The following is a 25301-nucleotide window of genomic DNA, read 5'->3' as shown; positions in this document are numbered from 1 at the left end:
TTTGCAGCAATGGAAGTTGGCAATATGTGAAAGAGAATATAATCAGAGAAAGCCTAGAACCTGTTCCATCTATCTGCTAGGCATTCCCTCCTTTCCTAAATTTGAAGACGGCAGACTCTGTCAAAACCTACTTAAAAACTCTATCCTCTCTCCTCAGGAAAAAGACTTGTTTCCAAGGTAATTTATTTTATGTAGGCACTGCTAGATTGTCAAAGCATATAAATTAAAATTTTAGAGGGCATTTAAACAGGTTGTAATTTTCTCTTTGAAAGTTAAAAATTATTCTGCCTTGTGTTCATGAATGTAGTCAATTCCTTTATATTTTAAGGAGGTAAGGATGTTGTATTATTAAGTTTAATTAGGTAATACTGCTCGGCTCTGATAACACAAAATATGTAATGGTTGTTCTGACTGCATATGCATAGATAATTTAATTATTGTATTTGCCCAGGTTGGATTCTTCTATTTTACTTCAACAATACCAAATTCTTTTTAATTTCAAATCAGTTTGATTTATCATAAACTGAAATGTAGCTTTACTTTGGCAGATGCAAAGAAATAAACCATACAAAACTGTACAATATTCATTTGAAAATAATAATATTTTGTTCAGATGATAGATGCTCTTTTGCTCAGCACTGTCCTAAAATAAACCATTCTGTAAATATGCTCCTGCATGAAAATTTATCCGGATGTTTTTTATTTAGATGGAGCAAATTTCAGTTTACTAAACATCAAAAGGGATTTGAACTGGTTGGTCTCTATGTATGTGTATCTCCAGTAGAGATGTTGGTCATTCGGCACATTTTCAGGAAGTGGCCATAGGCAAGCTAAACTTTATGTTTCTTAGAAAGTTTAAACAGATTATTTTTATACCTCAATATCAGAGTAGTGGAATGACATTTAAGATGCTTTATGTATTATCCCTAAATGTTTGAAGAAAATTCAAATGTAAGCATATATTTGATTATTTGATTGACAGGTTTATCTGTTTGATAATTGTATATTGAATGTGCATTTTGCTATTTACCTCACAGAATGTGGATATAGTTATACATCTAATTTCTCTGTGGAACTATTTCCATTGCATATGCAAATACAGTAAATGCAATCCCAAATTACCATAATTGGCCATTTTATTTGCAATTATCTGATTTTCATACATAATTGTGGTAATTGTACATGGAATTAGACTTCAATTGACTATTCATTTCTATGCCATTCTGTCCATGAAATATTGAAAATTTGTGCTTTTGTAAAGAAACTCTAATAAACTCCACAAATAAATTCTAATAAACTGTGCTTGTGATTTGGGGTGTACCACAGTACATAAAAATTGCTTTGGCCTGTCTTGTATAAAAGATACATTAGAAGTCACTAGAGCACAGAAAGCATATTACAGGTGGTTGATAAATCATTGATGCAGACATGTAGTATTGTGATAGTACATTTTTTTTGCTGAATTTATGGTCTGTGTAATAGAGTAATGAACATGGTGGTAGACTGAATAATGCACAATGATTCAATTACTCATCAATTACAGAATCACAGAAACACAGAATAGTTGAGGTTGGAAGGGACCTCTGGAGATCATCTTGTCCAACCTGCCTGCTCAAGCTAGAGCAGGTTGCTCAGGACCATGTCCAGTCAGGTTTTGCACATCTCCAAGGATGGAGACAATACAACCTCTCTGGGCAACCTGTTCCAGTGTTCAGCCACTGTCACAGTAAAGAATTGTTTTCTTGTGTTCAAGTAGACATCAGGTAATGTCTGCCAGTGGATACTTCTCTCTTTTTCTTGGCTGTTCCTACTTTGCAACCTATTTCTTGCAGTTTAGCAGGAAACGTATTGCAGTCTCTGGGGTTCTCAAACTTGTGTGGTGTTGCAGACACCTGAAGACTCTGAGGTTATTGATCTGCGTCTTCTGTCTCTCAGGTTCACCTGAGTCATTTTCAATCACAACATGAGATTAAAATGAGAGCAGTGTTATTAAAATCACAAAGCAGAGATTTACATTCTTGATTATAAAATTAGAAACACTGTTACCAAAGAGAAAAATAGCCATCTTTACCTTTTTCTAGATATTACCATGCTACATGGATTTTCTTACCCTAGCTACTTTTACATTTTCAGAACTGTTGCAAAATTTTATAAATCATAGAACAGAAGAAGCATTCAATGAACGTACTTTTAAATTTACAGTATCTAGTCTATTTTAAGTCTTCATAGAGATTACAAAAGATATATAAATGGCAGACAGAATTCAGAGAGCTCTATATAAATTATTTCTTCCTCTCTGCCTAAAGTTATTCACATGTTCGAGATTGTAGGGGTCCAGGCAAAACTAGCAAAAACAATTAAAGAAGATACTGCTTATTCCCGGTATCTATTAGAAGCTGGGTGTATGGATACATTTAACCCACAGAAATGTAGGAAGTTTATTGTATAGTTTTTGGGGAAAGACAAAGAACCTTGTAGGGTTTTTTGGTTTTATAAAGCAAGAACACATACAACCCACAGCATACAAATATAAAATGCACTTATACATCTTCCAGAAGCTCTGGGAATACTACCTGCTTATGAGCTAGGCAAGGTTTTTCTAATATCTGCAGTCTAATATCTGTTTTGCTTGCTCCCAGGGTTTGATGGTTGTCTTGATACTAACTTTTACAGTGATACAAAAAACTAGCCTAATGTTTGATACATTTTCATTTTACAGTTTTATTAATAAACTGTTATGATTTAAAAAGAACTCTACTGGCAAGAGAGACTTAAATATTTGGGTATTTCTATGTGAAGGACCCTGAACTATGATTTCAGGAACAGCTTAATCAAGAAAGAGATTACAGGTTTCAGCATATCATCAACGGCAACAATGTGTTTTAGTGTATGTTGTAAAAAATGAATTGGGAACAATGTTGACACACAGGGAACTGATCTGCTTGATGGCCACAAAGTTGAGATATTATTGCATTATTAGCAAAGTATTAGTGGAATCATTCTGATGCATTTAACATATATTAACATATATTATATTGCATAACCTAGATTTGCAGTAATCTCACGAAGGCAATTTAGAAGCAGAGCAGTTCTATTGTGTGATTAAACACACAATTTTGTTTTGTTTTAACAGAACAATGAAAATGAAACTGCATTGCATTGTGCAGCTCAGTATGGTCATTCAGAAGTAGTTGCTGTTCTTTTAGAAGAGCTAACAGATCCTACAATAAGGAACAACAAACTAGAAACACCTCTAGATCTGGCAGCACTTTATGGGCGTCTGCGAGTCGTAAAAATGATCATCAAAGCATATCCAAACCTGATGAACTGTAATACAAGGAAACACACGCCTTTGCATCTTGCTGCACGTAATGGCCACAAAGCTGTTGTACAGGTGCTTCTGGAGGCTGGAATGGATGTCAGCTGCCAAGTTAGTGTGCAATTTCTTTCTTCCCTTCTTCCTTTCTTTCCTTTTTCATTAGAATATGTTTCAAATGAAACAACTTCTTACATTTTTCTTGTAAAATACACTTATGATGACTTTGTTAGAAATGCTACAAGGTGATATATAAAACAGACATTTTTTACAATCTAAGTGATCATCCAGTGGATATTATATCTCAGGAAAGATCCAGGACTTTAAAGTCGAGCATATATTTTAATAGTCTTGAGACATATAGATGTAAATACTCATAACAACAATCCATATAGATATATGTAACACCATTGGTTTTAATGAAGCTAAGCTGACTTGCTAAAGCTGTGGCCCTTACTTAATTAGGCATGGAAATCTGAAATAATGTTTGACTGACAGCTCATTTCCCCAGGGTTATTCTATTCTAAAGGCAAAGTTATAGCTGCTAATACTTTTTTATTTTTCTGCTTTTTTAATGCTTGTTGTATGAATCTAAACCAAAATTCTGTAGCAATACACTCTTGCAACTACTGACTCCAATATATTCACCATTTCCTGCATATAATGCTGTGCACGGTAAGTTACAATAGTGTAAGTGGGGTAACTTTAAATAAAAGGGACAGCATAGATGGGAAGAGACAGGTTACAGTAGCAGGAAATTTTATGTCCACTTCTTCATAGCAGATAGTATCCAAATCTTTAATTAAAGAGGAAGAAGGAACTGATTCTGTTATGTATGAAGTCTTCCCTCTTACATATAATTTCTCTTGGTTTGATTGGTGGCACTGAATTTTAGGTTAAAATGTATTTTTATCTTCAGATTTAAAGTAGCTTTCTTGCTGTCTGGGTGTAAATAATATTCTTTAAATTAAGGTGGTGTCTGCTCTATGTGTATTTTCAAATGAAGAAAAACATAGTCATGTGTATTCTAGAGTTGCATCCACGCATTCTTTATCAGTAGGTATTCTAATAGATCTGGTGACCTTTGCCTAAACTTTGACTAAGATTTCTAACTATTTTAAGCTTTAGGTGCATTTTAATCAAGCACTTTGGTACACAAAATTCCTTTTTATATATAAAAATTACACCTGAATTCTTTCCACTGTACTACTGCAAAAGAATGCAAAGTGGGAAAGAAAAGATAGATTATAAAACCCAAGCAAAACATAGAAAATATGAACAATGCATTTCAAGATTAAAAATGGATATTGAATCCCCTGAATGCTTTCAAAATGAAAATGTGATAAGAATTATTTTGCTACTTTTATTAGCTCTGTATCCTCTAAGTTAGCATTGTTATTTGCTTCAAACTATTTCAAACTGAAACACTGTTTTTTTAATGTGCTTTGCCTACTTTTGTATTTGCCTACTATAGTGCTTGCATCTACAGCTGCAAGAATTTTGGTTTTAATTTTTTTTGGTAGCAAGTGAGGTGCTTGCAAAGGTTAATGCAAACCGCTTTCTGTTTCAGCTGTCCTTCACTATTACTGCATCTTCAGTAAGTCAGAGAAGTTTAATGCTAAAACAACAAATAAGAGATACTTCCTATATTTCTGAATGTATATTTTTTTCTATTTCTAAATTTCTTTGCTGTCTCTAGCAAATGAATGGGGAAAAAAACAGAAGGAAACTGAACTGATTCCTGAATTGATGCATAAGAAATAGAATAATTGAAGACAAATAGTCTCTGTCATGGCAACTTACAAACTGATGGTTACATGAGGGTTGAATATTACACAATGCTTTTATGAAATATGTTCTTCCTCTTATGTAATCTAGATAATTTTAGCACTACTGTGAATTTTCCTGAGCCATTTCTATCTATAGTTATACCAGAGTTTTTTCACTGGTCTAATTGGCTGCAAATTTTGTACAATGATATACCTCTTTTAAAGAAGAGATGAGAGATTCTCTTAGTAATTGTGGTTTTTGCCATCTACACTAGAATCTTAGGATTATTTTTCTTCTTTGCCTTCTAAGTTGTTATAAGTCATTCATATTCTTTTTTTTCCTTAGTCTTAGGCAGGGGATATATATATATATTTTGTACTAGGTCATCTTCTGTTTCTTCTGTGTTTGTCCTACTTGCCATAAGGAAATAACATTTATTTATTTCCTCAGCAATATCCATTTTCTCCATCAATATGTTCCTTTCATTCTGCATCTTAGCATACTGCCAAATTGGCTCTGTACATATTGTTAACTTACTACTTCTATAACCTCTGAAAATTTATTTGTTGATGATTGCTGTCAGCTCATTAAACTGAACAGAGCATACAATATCAGCCTGTTACTTAAAACTGAACTCAGCTGTTTTAATATTCATTAAATTGCTCTGTATCACTGATTGGAAAAGAACAAGATACAAAATATAATCCCATGTGGTAAATTAAATAGTACACATTCATACACGTTAAATAAACTCAGCTTATCAGCAGTACAGAGCTCTCAGAATGTAGAAAGACAATTATAGAAGCAGCCTATCTGCTATCATTCTCTGTAATTGTAAATATTTATTTGTTTAAATGCAAAGTTTACTTTAGCCGTGTTATTTTTCTCTTCTGTACTCCCTAAGCATTTTTAATCATAGCAAATATTTGGACTAATAATAGACAGCATCTAATTTTTGATTGAATTAATCACACATTTTATTCATTTCCCAGGTCTATCCAATATCCTTCAATCTGAAATTATTTAGAAGTGGGCAATACAAATCTGCTTCATCTCTTTATGCTTTGAAGTGTTCATTTTAATTGAAACATATGAAAAAAACACAGGTTTTGGTGAGTGGGCCCTTAGTATAAAATAAGATATTGCACAGTTCGGTGTGTTTCATGTGAACAGTAATTTTATAGTTACGAAACTCTTCACAGCTTAGCTCCTTCTGCCTATCCAACTTTTATCTAAGCCTTTTATCTAGCCTTCCCTGTCTGTTCCACTAATGATGGCAAATTCCATTGCTGGTCACCATAGTTTTTCTGGAAATAGCTATGCCCCTTACTTCCTGCTGTCACAATGTTTGGAGGATATTCCGTAAGTGAATCTCCTAAACTACCATCCTGTCCTTCAGGTCATCTCTGAAATTAAACCTGTAGTAAACTGCCTATTAATGAGGACTAGACAGGTGACCTAGTTACAAGTTCTTTCATATTTATGTAATGTTAAAAAAACTCTAATTAATAAAACCCTTAATATTGTACATGAGCCTGCAAATTATACACTTAGTTGATTTATGTATCCTGGTGTTCCTACTGACAATGTCCTTTTGTCCCTGCTTGTTTTGTGTGTCCAGGTGTGACACTGTGCCTGTATTTAGCTGTGAGCTACCTGGGCATGGACCATTTTATATTACATGCCTAGCACAATTTATTCTGTGGTTCTCTATATTTGATATACAGAAAACTTAAGTCAGGGAATTGATATGTAGTCATTGGTGCAAACTCAAGCAGACTATCTCACTGCGTTCATGAAAAAACATTGGCATTTTTTGCATTAAATGTCATTGTGGAAGAATTTCTAGATGTAATATCAGTGTTTACTTTGCCAGGAAAATATGATCCCAAGCAATGAAAACTTCAGGAAGTAAAACAGAGAATATTGTTTATAAATCCTAAATTTGCTTACTGTCATATAGACAACAGAAAAAATATTAGCACATCTGTACATTATAAGTTAAAAATATGTAAACTTAAAAACTCTAGCACATTTTAAAATAATACAGACTACAGAAGTTATTTGCAACTACATTTTCAATACTTCAAACTTATGTAACATGCTGTACTGCACCAGAACCACCCCTTCTGTGATTTCTGTCTTCAAGTAATAGTCTACATGTACATTTACAAGAGGATATGTATCTACTCTGTCAGTCCTCCCAGTACCTATTCACCCTGTTCATCCTGAGGCTCAGCATTTTCCGTATGTTAAAATGGAATTTGGTAACTGGACTCTCTGATAATAAGGAAATTTCTGCCTTCTGCACAGGTTTTTGGGAGGTCAAGAGGAACTGACTCCATCATTAGGTATTCACTTTTACCGTAAAATCCTGCCTAGAACTTTTAAGATTTATGGTAGCATTCATCTTTGTGACATCTCATGCAGGATTGCACATCTCCATTTTACTAGGCTTTCAATCTCTGTATTCCCAGACTTTTTCTTTCAGTTTTCTGGTAATATTTGCTTGCTTAGTTAGACAATAACGTATATAGGAGACAGGTCAGTCCATAGATATATTATATATTGCCTTTCAAATGTAAACCTCACTTCTGGCATATGGCATTCACTAGGATTGTCTGATACCTTGGAGTTGTGAAGAAAAGACTGCTCAGGAACTCAGGATAGTGCAAAATGCCTGTAAAGCATTTCAAAATCTTGTTCAGATATGATTGGAAATATCACCATTCAATACACCAACAAAGAAGAAAGTGCAAAATGGCAAAACTGACATTAGGCCTTGGATTCCTCTCCCAGCACCATGAATTAATTGCCTTTGTAGATGGCTTAAGTTTCTCTACTGCCTTTCAGTCTAGCAGAGCTCTGGTTCATTGTTACAGAACTATCTTCTGGCTCTGGAGTTGCTCCCAGGTAGACTTGTTTGCCTTAGACATCAAAAAGAAATTTTCTCTTTTAATATTAGTCATCATTAAATTTCTTAGGAGATGTATTCTCTGATCAAGGGAAGCGATACCTGCCTTTCCTCCAGTCCTTCAGACTTGGGGAATTTTGATCAATATAAAGGACTGCTGCCAGTTCTGACAATTCTGATATCAGGACCTTTTCCACATCTGACTGAGAAGTTTAATGACCCTCTTCCTTGTCCTCAAAGTTGTTGATTCAGCATGCCAGAGCACTAATCCACTTCAGCCTCAGAGCACTCCATGGCAATGAATTCTAGATAGGTCTTGTCACTAAACTATATCACCAATAAAAAAGGACCCTTCCTAGTGTTAATACAGAGAGATCTGTATAGCTTCAGTCAAGGCACATCAGGTTCCCATCTCTGCACTCCATCCTGAAAGGGACTAAAATTTAGTGCGTAGGCCTGTTATAACATTTGAACCTCTGTGGATTTTATCGCCAGTCTATGCATTGCATCACTGTAAGTATTATCCTTTATGAGGGAGACATTCCTTTTCTCTAAAAACAGTAGGAGTGATCCATTATGATTGATCACCAATTTTGGTATTCTTCTCTTATAGGGTACCATGACAATCTTCTCCCCAGTGTGGCTTCCAAATTTCACTTTCATATGAAAATACATCTGTCTTTGCTACCGATAGGGAACTCTCTTTCTGTTAACAGTACCAGGTGCACCAAATATTCTTGAGGCTTATTCATGAAAATGACTGACCAATCCAAAGGATTGTCTTTTCCACACAAATACCAAAGAGGATAATAGGCTATGTCAAAGCCTGTTACGAGATTGCTGAGGTCAAGCCTTTTTCAATAATCAGAACTCTAGCTATCCGTGGCTTTTTGGAGAACTGTTTCCATTCCCAGTAATTGGTGAGCAGGACCTGAGACTCTGCGTGTACCTCTGTGGTTTCACTACGTCATTTCAGAGTCATCCAGTGTTAATGTGGGTCACAGTGAATAACTCCTGTAGATACTGTTTGAGTAAAAGATTCTGAAATCATCTCCAAGTAAATCTGAATATTCTTCTCGTTCAGAATACTGGCTGTGAATGTCCATATGAATCGCTTCTGAAAATCGGAAGAGATTAGAAATTGTTTTGAGATAAATATTATAATAAGAGAACATAGTATGTTCTCTTCCTGACATCCTTCTCCTCTGCATTAGAATGTTGGTATATCTGATGTGCTGGATGTAAATGACATTGGGTATACCTTCTGTGTCCATGTGCTAAGTATGAAGAAAGATGAAAAGTGAGCATCCCTGTTATGGACATAACAAAGAATTTTCAGGCTGTCGCTCATCTATACACCTACTGAGTGCTCACATCCCCTCTCAAGATCTCTGCTTATTTCTAAATATCCTGTCTTTGCATCTCTGTAACACTGGTGCATTCTGATACAATTCAAAATCATGGATCACTGTGTTATTTAGAGTAAAATTATATTTTTTCTCTTGAAAGTCTTTCCACCATAGCGAGAATGACACAGATGCATTTAGATAGAAACATGGCAAAAACAAATAATTCAACTAGTAAACCCTTTTATCAGCTGCCCAAAAATCAGAAACACTCAAAATCTAAATTATTATCCAAAAGAAGATGAGCCAGAGATTCAGTGAGTGATTAGCGATTTAACTATTGCTAATACTATTATTTCAAATGCATTCTCTTCAGATTCTTCAATAACAGTTAATAGCATAAAATACTAAGAAAGGTAGCTTTTTAAGAGAGGTAGTTTGTTTTCAGAACTGTAAATTTTATTTGACCGAAATTCCCATTGTCTTCACAAACAATTTTGCATCACAGAAATCTGCAAAATCAGGTTCACAGACATCTAAGGCAGGATTTAAATGATCTAAACATAGACATATAATGCTGCTGAAGATGCCTTAGGGCATCCAAGACATCTGCATGGGGCAGATATAATGCAGATGAAATGGAACATCAACTGGAGGCCAGGTGGGATATCCCAGGCCATCTCTCACTGTGCAACTGAATTGAACCCCTAGGGCATGATCCAATTTTAGATTGCAACACCTAAATGTAGATGTTTCCGTGTAAGCGCATTGTATATGCTGAACAGTTCTTTATGTTCCACTGGCTGTATTGACTAGATCTCCGTTGACTATAAAAGGAGCCTGGAAATCTTTCTTACTCAAGTGCAGGTATCTTAATCAGGAGTTGTATTACACCCCTACCATATTTTCTTATATAGTTATTAATTTTTATGGTAGGACAGCATTTATGTTGCTGACCTAGATAAAGGAATTATTTTAGAGTAGTATTTGTTCTTGCCCATTCAATGTTTTTTAAATGCAGCCAAAATAGAGTGAAAAAAATGTTCCTTTTCTAAATGTATTATTTTGAAAAGTATTCTTTGGCATTTCAGATTTGTATTTTAAATGTCACAATATTTTTTTTTCCTAGACAGAAAAAGGGAGTGCACTGCATGAAGCAGCCCTGTTTGGAAAGGTGGAAGTAGTACGCATTTTGCTTGAAACAGGTAAATCTAACTTCCAGGAAACACTGAACAAATATTCTTAATATTGCTGATCTGATATTTGCTTCCTCAAGTTTTGGTCATATAAATTACTATTCTCATTTTCAGCTTTTGCAAATCTAATCACATGTACCCCTGCTTAAAATAGTGTTCTTCTAGAATAAGAAATTACTATACACAAAGAGAACAAAAGGAACATTTTCACTTATGATTGAGAAATTCCATATATGACTCAGTCTATGGCAAGCTTGATACAAATTTGAGAATAAAATGGCTACATAAAATTCTGTTAGTCATATTGAAAGACAGCCAAGAATATTTAGGTTAAGCATAGAGAAAAAGACATTACTCACCCATTTCTTTTTTTCTTCCATTCTTTGGAGCCTGTGGTGGTCTGTGTGACCTCCAGGTTATACAGCAGTATAGTCTCCTGTCTCTCTGCCTGAACTGACCTGTGCTGCCTATGGCTTTTCTTCCCAAAAGTGTTTTGTAACTTTGTGAAGGAAAGGTTTGATTATATGTCATCGCTGAGAAGTGGCAGTGTTATTACATTATGGAGATTCCATATACTCTAACTCTTCATTTCCTATTTTCCAAACACTAATTTTTAGTCGTTCCCCCATGTAATAAAAAGAGGTGAGATACCACTGTGCAGTTCTAGCTTTTTATTAAGCAAGATTTGTGGGATTTAATTTCCATTAAAGCAAAATTCAGTACATCTATGTATCAATGCGTAGTTCTTCTGCTCCACTGTTACTAGCTATCTGACCAAGGTCATCCAAGCTACAGGATGCACTGATTACATATTCAGCCCTTTGGTGCTCTAGTAATGTTTCACCTCCCTGCACAACATATTCATCAGAACCTGGTTATTCTCTTCTCTGTTCTTCTCGTTATGGTAAAAGAGGTATGAGACATGTAGGTTGATGAGTGGGATAAGATGAAGAAATAGTCTAAGGGGAATTTGCCAGAACATGTTTGGAAAAGTAGAGAGAACAATGTGGTGCACCATGAGAGGAGGGGTCATCCAGTGGTTCCAAAGGGAAGATTTTAGATCTTCATATAGTGTGATAGTCTTTGGTCAGAACTTTTCCTGTAACTTTACTTTGGTTAGTCAGTAGGGGTATGTGTATTCTAAAAGACATATTTATGCATTTATATATACCCCTGTATATTTATGTATATATTCACCCCTGTTGTTCTGTCTGCATGCACACCGTGAATGTTCTTGTTCTGAGATTAAACTGACCTAATTTAAATGTCTTCCAACATGATATAAACTAAGGCAGAAGTTTATTTCTTTTATCTAGAGACCAGGAGACTTATCTTCACATTTATTTCTTTAACTTGAGCTATTCCTAACAAACACACCATCCTGCTTACTCCTCCATTTCCTGGATAAACTTAGAGTGACTGTGAAGAAAAGGGAAGGCATCGGGTCTCTGAGAGTTGTATTTTTATTGAAAGGGAAAGAGAACAGGGATACAGAATCCATCTACAACAGAAGAGTTTCAGAATTTTTGCAAGTAAATTATTAATCTAAAAAACTGTTTTAGACAAAGGAGGAAATCAATGAAAATATCCAGAAATAACTTCTCAGAGATATGCTTCTGTTTTAGTGGGGGTTCTCACTGATCTTCATTATCAGCGCTTGTGGGCCGGTGCAGTGCAAAAGAAGGTATGTCCCACTCACAGCTCCTTACCTGAATCTGAGCTAGTGCGTACCTGATCTGAGATCTACTTTCAGAAAAGAAAGTATTTCCAAGATGCCTTCCTCTTTGGAAGAATAAGGAGGAGGCAGAAAGGGATCTTCACATGCATTCAGAAAGGCAGAGCCCTTTTATACTAATTCACCTAAAAGAGGAAGGAACAGAGAACATCACAGAAAGCTATGAAGCGCTTAGACCACAGATAACTAATACTTCTCACAGACCGGTACACATTGTAGCCTCTGTCAGATCACAGTTGTACTAGACAGTGGAGTAGAGCCTTCACCCTGAAATCCTTTAACCCCAAACTCTCTGCAACATTCCCCACCTGCTCTCTCTCTTTCATCTGTCAATCCTCCTTTCCTCTAAGTCTGCTTCAGAAAAGACTCAGATGTTATGAATAGCTATTGCAAAGGAAATAAAGATGTAAGTTGGTGTTTCTGGCTTCTGAAAATCAGCTGCCACAGTTAATAACACTAGCAGTTTTTTGTCTTTATTTTCAGTGAGAAAACAAGTACCTCTTCCCCACAAAACAAACTAGAAAGCTCTTGATCAGGCCAGGAAATAGCAAGAACTGCAGCCATTTCTGGTGAGCAGAGAAATCCTTTCATGCTTCCAGAATGTCTTCTTAAGTCCTGCTTCCTCTGATTTCCTCTATTCAGTTTCCTCAGAAAAGTCTTGTTCTGTTTGTTAGGATCCTTCATGCCTCTACTTTTTATGAGCATACATCTAAAGTTAAAAAAAAAAAAAAAAAGAAAAAAAGAAAAAAAAAGAAAAAAACCCTTCATTCTAATTCTATCAGGCAAACATTCCAAAGTAGCCCCTGCTATGTAAAGGTGGAGATTTGAGCAGGGTCATGTGCAGCACATGTTTTCTGAGACCTACCCAGGATAAGGCTCCAACTTACATATATATGTTTATGTTCACAGTTTGAACGTAACAATTTTGTCAACAGTCTGAACAGTCTGTGTGGAAGCCCTCTGGCTGTTCATACAGCCCTTTTATTACATATGGGTATTTCAGTCTCCAATTTGGAGTATGAATTTGGAACATGTTACCATGAAGTACAAAACTAAGGTTAATGACTTTTTCAGTATTGCTCCCAACACACATACTTGTACTATGCACTAGATGCGATAAATCCCAAATGAATCAGAGCAGTATGGGGGGAATTAGAATCTATGCATGTAAAACAAACATTTAGAGAAATTCTTGATTTTATGAAATATTCTTTTTAGAAAGGATGTTTCTTAGGAACAGTCTGTTAAAAAAAAATCCCAAATTTTGTTCAAGAAGCTTATTTTGTATTCCTTTGCGTTAGAGAAACATAAAAACAATCCATGTCAGCATATGAATTTTAGGCTACCCAAGCTTTGAGCAGAAATGGATGTTATATTTCAACTATAGCACAGCTCTTACTCTGCTGCAGTTGTAAAACTCCTTGCATTCAAATTACCAGATAAACAAGTCTGATATATCACATTTATAATAAAAAATATTTAGGGTTAAAAATTTCACCACAGGTTATTTTCTGTTTCAGGAATTGATACCAAGATAAAGGACAGTTTGGGTAGAACGGTCCTAGATATTCTTAAAGAACATCCATCTCAGCAGTCGCTCCAAATTGCTGCTCTGCTTCAAGGTAAGTTATATTCAATCATACATTTATTAGAGACAAATCAGAATACCATTCCAGAAAACTAAGATATATAGTATTTTCTGCTCTTATAATGTTTCATTGTTCAAAATAGAAGTCTTTTGAATTAAAAGGACATAATCGTTGTTTGCTAGATACACAAAATTGACTGGTTGAATGTCTGCATTTCAGAGTTAACCCCTTCCTTTTTCTGACAATAGACATTAGTATGGTGTGTCACTTATAATTACATTTTGTACATTCTTCACTATAAAATAATATATTGTCATATCTTATTGCAATTCCATTCAATTATGATGGTAAAGTACAACTGAAATGTCTCATCAGTTCAGAAATAACAATGACTGAAAGACGATGAAAAATTTTCAAAATATTTCATTATATTTTTCTCATTTTCTTTAAATTTCAAAAAAATAGGCAATAACTCTTGTCATTCTACTGGAAATAATATAATTTTGTTGCACATATGTTTGTATTTCTTATTTCTCCTATTAGTTTCACGGTGTAAGACTGATGAAACTCCATCATTTACTTCAATTTTATACTCTGGAAGATGGTGGTAAAGTGGTGAAACATGAGCTAGTGCGTAATTCAGTGTTACATATCGTTCCTTCTCTTGTATGCAGTTTGTTATTTTGTAATTTTCAGATTAGTCTTTCATTAGCTGTGATTGATGGAGTTCATTGCAGGTATCATTGCTGCATCTCCACCTGCACTGATTCTTCCTATCTTTAAATCAGCGATTTTAGTGAATTCAACGAGCTTCTACAGATATGCTGGCTAATGCTTCAGTCTCTCACACACCTGTATTTCCTGCTTAAAGCAGATCACAAGGTGGTCTGATTTGGTTCATTAACCAGCAATATATAGCATATATAATAGCTGTTATAATGTGCATTTATGACATTACATATAATATATATAATACTATGTAACAATAATATATAATAATATTATAATTATTACAAGCATACATTGTTTGTTTTAATGAACTAGCTTCCTGTGTGGTCCAGATCCTAGAGTCAGCTGTGTCCCAGGTAACTGGCAGAAATGGGCATCAAAAAGTAGGGAGCAAGATAGGGGTGAGGGAAGTAGGACTGTCCCCTGTCAGCAGAAGAGAGCTCCCAATTGGACTCAGACCAGCTGCTGAAATTTCAGCCTCTTCATCGTCACTGAGCTGCAGTAGGAACATACTGCTCTGTAGCAGAAAAGAGTGGTACGACCATACTGAAACTGCCATAGTGGCAGGAAAAGGATCAGTCAGAGCTACCTCTTTTTAGGCATCAAAATCAACTATCTTTTGGATATAAATCCAAGCTTCATTATAGTGTTCCACTGTCAGCTGAACTACTGTCATTTTAGTATTTCTGCATTGTTCCATCTTCTCTTTAGTGTGATATCCCTGCAGTCTCAACCCCATTGATCAAAAATGTTTCTTTTCACCCATTTCAAGTGTCATTTTGATGGGTCAGTATCTGCCCTTAGTTTTTACCATACACACAATTTCAAGGCTTTTGGGGGCTTTGACATGCAATCTTTTTAATCACATTGCCTTCAAAGTATAAAGAAGGCTGCTCAGTAGGTTCAGCTCATATTAGTGTGAGAAAACTGTGCCTATAACAGGCAGCTGACTATTTTTGCTCTGTCTGCCTTATAGTCATAAATTATGTGGAGGGATGAAAAATATTTACAAAGATGCCATTTTGAACCTTGAGAAAACATGAGGAGCCCCTTCAGACCTCCTCTGTGGAACTCATTTGAGATTGGCAGCAAAGAGTTCACAGAAGCTTTAGCCGTCAAAGATAAAGTTTGAATTGTGAGATAAAATTGAGAAATAAAAACATGAGTGGTGGAATTCAGTACTAGCATTACAGATTATATTCTCCCTTTAAAAGCCAGATGAGTATATTCCTCTTTGAGGTATAAGCATTTATCCTGTCATAGCTGAAAGATCAGCAAAACATTGGGATTTGGGGGAACTCAAATATACTCTAGTTGAGTTCTACTTTACTGGTAATGAGTTCTGAGCAAAGAAAAGGCAGATGCTGAGAAAGAATTTATGGTGCCCAAATACACCTTCTTAATGCTCCTGTCTCCAGTCACTCTCTAAGAAGGCTTACAGATTGCATTGTTCATGCAGACTTACAGGAAAAGGAAATGAAATGAATGGTGTCAGTCCATCACTTGCTGGATTTTGCAAGAGTTTCTTCCTAATTTTTTTTCCTTCTGCAGACACAATGGAATCGATTTGATTCTTTCACCTTGTTGCCAGGCTAGTGTAAGATTTTCTTCCCTAGCATTCTTATTAATGATTACCATTTCCCCCTCATGTTGTTATAAAACCTAATAACCTTAGTTAGGTCCCAGAGTGTCGCTGTACATATGTACTCCTAACACAGAGCAAAGTATTTGTCCCAGTCCCATACCCTTAGCTTTCTAAATATGAAACAAAAACTGAAAGATGCATATAAGCAGATTGGCAAAAACAAACAAGGAAATAATGTGACCAATATTACTGCTCTGTCTGATAAGTAGTATTCTATCCTGTAAGTAGAGGGGCAACAAAGTTGTTAGGAGAGTTCCGAGGGAGAATAATGAGTTCGTTTTGAGGATATTTATAAGGAACTCCCTTGAAGGAAAAGAAGTTGCTCGAAAGAAGGAACTAATTTACTTCTTTGGAAGCAGTTCATGGAGGCAGTAAAATATCAAAGCTGTTCAGCTGATTCTAAAACCTACAGGACTGTCAGTCCTGGGTGAACAAGGGAAAGCTCTATTATCCTCAGTAACATAATGGTAATCCTGCAAGGCCTTCAGAATTTGAGAACCCTGGATAGAAGTTTCTGCTGGTGTTCAGCCTTTATTTAAGGATATTTACAAAACTACTTTTGACAGATTATAGGTTAAAAAGAAATAGAAACTTTTGCTAGTGAGGTTTTGGAAGTGATCCTAGTGTTTCTGTGATCTTTACATCCTTTTCCATCATCCTGAGAAAACAGTAATTGAAGTTCCTGCAATAATATTTTTTTGTGTGTTTGAAAAGTCTGCCAACTTTTTGGAGAAGTTCAGCCATTATCTGCTAGAAGGAAAGAAAAAATGATGAGATCACTTTAAAGAGCAATCTGAAAAAGGCTGAGTAAACTATATATCAGCTGCATTTTTTTTTTACTGTTAATTCTAGCCAGAATTATTAAAAATGACAGTTCAAGTTTTCTTTGTCTTTCCTATATCTCCCATCATCTTCTGTGTCTTGCTCAGGTCTGAGTGGTATTGAACTTAGTTTAAAATACTTATTACAGTTTAGATTCATTTTGCGATAATGAAGAAATAGCTGTCTAGGCATTATGTACTCAAAGAGCAGAGAATTAGAATACTGTGCCAAGTTAAGCTAGTTTACTGGACACATTTCTTGGATGTAGTGAAATGACAGCATTCAGTGCTCAAGCAGTTAACAGTATTGGCACTTAGGGCTTTATAATTAGGCACTGAAGATAAAGGGGATGTTGCCAAGGCTAGTAGGCCTAAAATTAAACGGACCAGCTGTGTTTTAGCACATGTGAACATGACGCAGGTGCATATTATACCATCTTTCAACTCTTCCCCCTTAGCCCACTATGTTCTCTATTAGAATCTTGCCCTTTTACTATTTCTGGAAACAGAATTCTTGTTATTATGAAAAAAGGAGATAGTAGATAAACAGCTGAAAGATGACAAGAGCACTGGGAAGGCACAATAAGCACTGGTGCTTACATAGACAATATTGAGGGAGATTTAATGGAAAGCTATTTCCTCTCTCTTCTGCTGAAGCCGCTAAAGAAACTAACGTTGTCTCTACATGTTATCCAATTATTCATAAATGGAAAATGCATAAGCAGCTGCTTGAATGGGAAGCAGAACCAGGACTGCTTTCTCCTCTCTGCTTAAGTAACTGCAGCATCATTAGTACAGTCCTCATTTTGTTTATACTTGCTTTCCCTTTCTCTCCCGCTCATTCTGTAGATGAGCAGATCTTCCATTCCCTTCAGTACAGATGCCTAGCCTAATGGGAGGTTGGAACAGATTTCCAGTCTACGATTTCTTACTGCCTCATGAGAGGAAAAGAATTGTTATCTTAATCCCCTTCTTTTCTGAGGATTTTTCATCTCCATTTATAAGGCTATTGTGCAAAAGCTATACAGTATTAACTATGTTTATTAATTGTTTTAAAGTGCAGTTCAAGGAAGATATTTCTTCTTGGGAGTTGAGGTTTAGATACTCCCTTACCTATCTCAGAATCACATCAATACTTGGGTACTTGTTTCTGTTTTCTTCCCTGAACACAGGCACAAATGTTCACTTACATGTCTGTGTCTTAAGCATCTACTGATTTCAGGTTTTTCTGGGGTTAAGTTGAATTCGAGTCATTCAGAATTCTTCTCTGAAGTTTAGAAGACTAAAGTCAGCCCAGCCTCAGCTCAAGTCTGTCACCTTAGCAGACCAGAAGGTAATAGCTATCAGCTGGTTCTGTATGTGATGCTGCTGTAAAGAGAAGAGAAAGTGGGTTACAGGAGCCTTGGGTGGGCTGGGAATTGCTCCTTCCAGTGGAGCAAGTGAGCCATTTCAACAGGAGCTTCCAGAGAGCCCATGGGCTGAGTCAGGAAGCAATGGAACTGCAGGAGTCTCAGCCAGCTGCTGGGAGAAGCAGAGAGCTGGGCCTCAGGCAGAGCCCTTAGAGGGTAGGCAGTGCTGTGAAGATTGCTGCCTTTCAGGAAGGCAGGGAGTGTAGTCAGAGTGAGGACCCTCCTGCAAGGACACAGGTTGCAGAGAGGAGTGGTTTATAAACCTGTTTTAGTCCTCTAATCTACTTACTTTAAGATTCTTCTATTTCAGAAGGCAAGTATTCAGATTCTAATCAAATTTGGCTTTTTGAATTTAAAAGCCTTTCAGTCTCTTTGGTGAAAGTTGCTCATGGGAAGAACTCACTCCCATAGCCTGGCTGACATAGACTCTTAAATGAAAAGGAGCTTATATTTCATTAAAACTTTTTTTTCTTTTTCATTACAAGTAAGAAGATCTCTAAGGCGAATATAACCAGCAGGAGGCAAAACATTACTGTAGAAGCCCAGATTTATAAATAAAGCAAAAATCTTGACCTTCTTACCTGACTAAGGAATTAGGACCTAGAGGAGCTGAAGTTAAAGGAAACTATTCTCTAGAGCCTAGGCTTTTACTGCTCCTTGAAGTTCAGCATTCACTCCAACTGAGCTAGGCTGTGTTCTTTTCATGACCGAGTTTCCTGGCACTGTTTACTCTGAAGAGAGGCAGCTGTGTTTTCCCACTTATATATTAACACTTTCCCTTCTGCCTGGTTTGGCCTGAAGACTGTGCAAAAACTGAGAAAGCTCTTGTTCCAGCCATTTGGCCTTTCCAACACTTGCTGTCTTCTAGGGTTTATATTCACCACTGCTGTATTTCCATTGCTGTGTGACCACGCTCATACTATTACTTTTTGTGGGCATAGCCCTATTTATATTGAGTTGGGCTATATTAAAACCAGATAACTGTAGAAAAGAATGCTATTAAATAAGCAAAGCTTTTTGGATTTTCAATATTAATCCTCAGTGAATTGTAATCTGCTGTTTGAGTCAACAAATGTAACATACTTCGTTCTTCCCAACACAACACAGCGAGGAGCAGTCTCTGAAGTGTCTGTATTAACCTATGCTTACCTCGTCCCTTCCATGCTATTCATGCTGTCTGGCTGTGAAACATGGAACAGGATGATGTGATACAAAAAATTGATAAAAGAAGCATTTGGAATCTGATAGGTTACATTTTAACAGATTTTACTGTCCCCTGTCACAAGAATAGTAGTCTTTTCTCTAAACTCTGTGAGACCACAACTGGAGAAATTGTTCTGGTCATTGGTCATTAAGTGGTGTAATTGATTAACATGATTGATTGTGTTTTTTTCTCTATTATCTGTCTTTTCGGAGGAAAGTGATAGAATTCAGAGCAGTTTCCCAAGTCCTCCATAATCAGAGCAGATGATGAGAACAGTATAATCTTTTTCACTAAGTTTGGGCAGTTTTTGAAGCTGAATTTCTAGCCAACTGCTGATTAACAAACTTCTGTTGCTGGTAAAAGCATCCACTGTTTTATTTGTAGTAGTTTGTTCTTGATTTTAAAATAGAAGCCCGTTTCTTTGATAAAGTTATAGGTAAATACCTGGACTATAAGCTTCTTGTAATCAAATCCTTATCTTTATTTGTCATACATATCAGGTAGAATTTTCAATAATATAAAATAAAGTTAAGAGAAAAAGTCCTATAGAAGTCCTAAGTTTTAGTGGTTTCACTGTGCCTCTTAAAAAGGACACACACTTCCATTAGTCACATTCTAAACCTCTACAGCATAATATATGCTGAACTTTTTGTAGAGGTCTCCTGGAAGGAACTGTGCAGTTTTTAAGTAATTATTTATGAGACATATGCTGAACTTGGGATTTCCTCTGCAGAACTAGCTTTCAGGTAGGTAGGTGCATTTCTGAAAGTGGGGCCTGACAAAGAATAAAAACACAGTATTTTTTTATATTCATATCAGACAGCAAAGTTACAGTTCTTCACAATCTCCCCTACATTTTCTTTCCTAATAATATCTTTATTGGCCCAGTAATTTAACACTGCCACCTGGTAGAACTCCATTTAGGTTTTCTTTTGGACAGTTGCACAGTTATCAAGAGTATGTGTTCAGGCATCAATTCCTTTTTCTTTTTCTTTTTTTTTGGGTCTAGCCTCCCTTTTTACATCTCCTTCAACTCACACATTAACTTGACAAATAATATAGCTGACAGAGCTGGAAAACATTCCAGAGTATTTCATCAGGCTACTGCTTTTCTTATGGTCCCTCACTCACAGCCTATCTTTACGTCTTTGCTTCCAGCACTACAGGAACAAATAATAGTCCCCATTGTCATATGGAGAAATGTATGACAGATGATCCAGGGGGCCATTGCCAGCCATCAGACTTAAATGACACCTGCAAAACACCTATTCTTAAAAAACCCAACAACCTGCAAAGCATTCTGAAAGTGCGTGCTGTTTCTCTGACGTTACCAATTTCATTTCCTCAGAGGCCTATTTTATCATAAATTGTATTTAGTTTGGGGGGGGTGTTATTTAATCACGAATAAAAACAAGCTTAACAATTGTGTCATAGACTGTAGATATTAAATTGGGAAAATTTTAGTTCTCAGAAACTCTTTCACTCTTTCAGTGTGATTTTGAGGAAAGTAGGTGTAGTTTCCTTTTGTGTATGCAGCAGCATGTATTACTGTGATTACCACCTGGTATTGGAAAGTGCATGTCTAAGCAGCTTCAGGAAATCAGGAAAGTGAAGATGCAGAATAACTGCCTGAACTGTGAACCAGTCATTCTGCTAGAAATCAACATCGTCATTGCATAAATTAATTTCTAATTTATTATTTAATATTTGTCCTACAATAACATTCATTAAGGTCTTGGTGTTCCATTGAGCTAGACTGTGAACAAACATATATGAAAATGATATATACACATATATACATATATACATACATACATACATAAAATACATATATATACACAAAAAGAATAGTAATGAAATTGAAATTTAGTTAGTTCATTACTTTATATTTGTCTGTTTTTATAAACATTGTCATGAAGGTGAGACTAGAGAAATTTCAAAGAGGAAAAGGAGGAAAAATTTAGAACACTTTTCCAGATTGCTAATTAAAATCAATTTTTTGAGATCACATTCTTTTTTTCTCATGCACTGTCTCTGTACCACAAACAGAATATTTGGTTTTCTTAACAAGATCAATATTTTTACTTTTTGTTCTCCTTGAATAAAAACACTAAACAAATTTAAAATGAAAGAAGACTCTTTCAACAATAATAGTAGAATGGAATAGTTATGTAGATATTTCAAGCAGTCAGAAAAGACCCTGTGATAGTCACTACTCATTAAGCCTACAAGGAGATTTTTATAACATTTTCAGCAGATTAGACAAAATAACTGGCCATTATAGTGTTTTATAATACTTTAGATAAATGATTTATGCATAATTGTAAGGTTATAATATGAAAAATTCAAAAGGCTTTCATAAAAAACAAAGTAGCAAATATACTTTTGATGGGAATAAAAACCCATTAAATCAGGAGTTTAAGTCTATGTATATCTTTAAATTGCAGAATATATGGAAACAGGAAATGCAAGTGTTTCAGAGGAAGCCCCACTGGAATGCGCAGAACATCAGTCTTGCATTTTGTCCCCAGAAGTTTCTCCGTCTCCAAAGGCTAAAAGTAAATACATGTGCTCTATGAATGCAGAAGCTGTGTTGAAGTTCTCTTTACTATTACAATTACATCATTAAAACATTTATACTAATATGCCAAATGAAAAAGAGAGATAAAGGAAGTTTCTGGTATTGAGAAGCTTTTTCTCCACCATGAACTAACTAGTCTAAGTACATATGCTGTAACCTGTGTCATACTGGAAAGCACAGAACTGGATTCTCAGGATGGACAAGTCACTGATGCGTTACAATGTGTTACATTGTTATCTTAAATCTTTTAAATTTATCTTTCATTATGCATTTCATAATGAAGTATAAAAAACATGTTCTTTATGCCAAAATATTCTGCAAACATTGTTCACATTCAAGGTACAGGCTTAATCTACTTTGTCTTTCCCAGTGAGTACCTTTTTCCATTGTGTTACATTTGGATGACTCTTTTCAAGGGTGATTTGGGTACTGCTCTCCCATTCTTCCTGCAGATAAATCTTCTACCTTATCTGTCACGTACCATGCCTATCACTGTTGCATGTACATGCTTTCACCTTGTGTTATGTTCTCTGATTAATTGCATAAGACTTGGAGATCCATTCATGTTTCTCATTGGGATATGAACAAACATATGCTGTATGAAGATAAGTATTTCCTTTGATATTAATAGATCATTTATGGAGTCAACTGCTGCATGCAATAGAAATAAGTCTGTCCTGAAATTAAGTAATAAATATTTTTAAAACAAGTTCTACTTCATAAAGGTAAGGTCATGATCTCACATTCCTTGTTTCCACTTTCAGAATATAACTAATGTAATACATGCTAGCTTGTTTTTGCTTGTGTATTTTGTAATCTGAATCTAAAGGAAAGAAATTGTACATTATTGTGCTTCCTGTCCATCTGTCTGTCATTCTTTCTCTAACAATCTAATTTCAAATAATTTAAACCAAACATGGAGGAGGGAGAGCAGTATCAATTACCTTCCTGTGACTTTCATGAAAATTGGTAGTTGGATAGAGGAGAGAGACCTTAATTAGTGCCTGCACTGAAAGAAGGGTAGGCAAAATTCATCTTTTATATATCCTTTTTGTCAGCAATGAGATAGCATGTACTTACTGGCAAGTCAGTCAGAACACTTGTAGTTCACGTCGTAGCACACAGAACTCATTCTTGTCCAGTGGGAAATAATGCAGAGCATAAGTGGAAGAACATGGGATTTTTGTACTGAGAGAGTGACAGCGAGCTAGGGGACAAAGTATAAATCTGTAGGTATAAATCTAGTCCTGTTTCTTTTTAAGGCAGTGAAACATGATTTTAAAATAAGTCTTAATATTTAAGTCTTTAATTTTTATTTACTCTAATATTAATCTTGAATAATTTTAATTTTCGGATTAGAAAGATGAATATAAACCTACTTATAACTTTGTTTCATTTACAATTTTTGTGCAAAATTACCATTGACTGAGAGTAACAAGAGTTTTGAGTATAAATTTCTGTTACTTAGATAGTAAATGACAATTAGATGCTTTTAATTTACAGCTTCTGTTCTTGGCTCTGAAAATCTCAGTCCTAACTGGCTAGTAGTTGTAATTTAAAAAACATTTTAGAATAAATTATGTCATTTATGCTTACCTAGCATAAAAGGCTATGAAAAAATGGCTATGAAGAAAAAGGACACAAAGAGAGCTCTAAACTAAGCAGATGCCATCTTATCTGGTACGTCTTTAGTTACATGAATGTACGTGTGTGCATTTTATGTATGCTGAGCTGAATGTGCTCACTCTGTCATTCTTTTCAGCATTTTATTTCCAAGGATGGAATAAAATGGAATAATCTCTGTATTGTATTGGGATTATATCATATCCAACAATATGACTCTTGGAAGCCTAGGCAAGAGAAGAGGTTCCTTATTTACACCTGGAAAAACTTAGTGTTCGCTGACACGCTCACTGTTATTACTGAAGGTAGCTGTATGATCCACATGCAGTAGAATATCAGAGCCTACTGCAGGTTTTCATAACAAGTAGGTGTTTATTCCATGGAGGTCTCACTGCTGGCAGAGGGCTATCTGCAGAAAAGTTAACACACAAGGTAATTCTAATACTTATTACTACCAGTTATATTGCTAATATTGGCCCTCAGTTAGTGTATAAATATAAAGTCTGTTTGTTTTTTATCATTTTGCTGGATTGCTTAGCTAAAGGTATCTGATAAATGAAAGAGAAATTTGAAATACAATCCAGAACTCGCCAAACGTGTGTTTCTAACAGACTGCTGTAGGGAGGTATATTTTAGACTTGTGGGTTTTGCCCAGTATATCCTGCCACAGTTCCAGGAAATTTAGTCCAGGGAAAGTGAGCAAGAATTAAACTCCTTCCCATTGATGGAACAGTTTTGCATTCTCAGAAACTCAGTTCCAACCTACTTACAGTTTATGGAAACTATATAACATCTTATTTGCTCACAGCAACAAAAAAGAACCCAGTGCAGAGTAAGGAACACTAGTCTTACATGTTTATATAAACCTTCTTATTCTTGGATTAATCTTTACATTCTCAGATAGTTGTTATTTTTAGCCACTTTTCAGGGTTAGAAAACAGAACGAGTAAGTATATATTGTATTCTATCCTTACTAAATATATGGTACAGGGGAGTGCAGGAGCATGTAAATTATCTCCAGTGGTTCCCTTTCTAGCATGAGATACCATTACATTTTACTTTTTTGGGACTTGGGCATGAAGTTCACAGCTGAGATGATAATATATAGAGTATAAGAAATACTCCACAGAATTTTAAAGAATATGCATTTCCTTTCTGGGCACAAATTACCCCGGTATTCTAATTATTATCTAATTGTTTGTCTGTTTTTAAAGGTGAAGCTGTGACTGGAGAATTATCAAAGCTCCTAGATGAAATCAAATTGTGCCAAGAAAAGGAATACTCTTTTGAAGATCTGTCTCATACAATATCAGACCACTATCTGGACAATTTTAGTAAAGTATCAGAGGAAGAATTTGTGACCAGTGGAAGCCAAACCAAGCTTAATGTAGTAAGTAAGATGAGATATAAAGAAAATATATTC

General features: G+C 35.5%; 1 protein-coding gene across 1 annotated transcript in view; it reads left to right on the top strand.

Moving 5' to 3' along the window:
• ANKS1B (ankyrin repeat and sterile alpha motif domain containing 1B) overlaps window positions 1–25301 on the top strand; it is a 434784-nt gene that overhangs the window by 58465 nt on the left and 351018 nt on the right. The window contains exons 4-8 of the mRNA XM_026123167.2: window positions 3134–3430; window positions 10476–10551; window positions 13798–13899; window positions 22122–22232; window positions 25093–25268. Of these exons, the coding sequence (XP_025978952.1) occupies window positions 3134–3430; window positions 10476–10551; window positions 13798–13899; window positions 22122–22232; window positions 25093–25268 (762 nt within the window). The remainder of the gene's footprint in view (window positions 1–3133; window positions 3431–10475; window positions 10552–13797; window positions 13900–22121; window positions 22233–25092; window positions 25269–25301) is intronic.

The sequence above is a fragment of the Dromaius novaehollandiae genome, chromosome 1, assembly GCF_036370855.1.
Source record: "Dromaius novaehollandiae isolate bDroNov1 chromosome 1, bDroNov1.hap1, whole genome shotgun sequence".
NCBI classification, from domain to species: domain Eukaryota; kingdom Metazoa; phylum Chordata; class Aves; order Casuariiformes; family Dromaiidae; genus Dromaius; species Dromaius novaehollandiae.
This window is presented reverse-complemented; position numbering and strand designations above follow the sequence as displayed.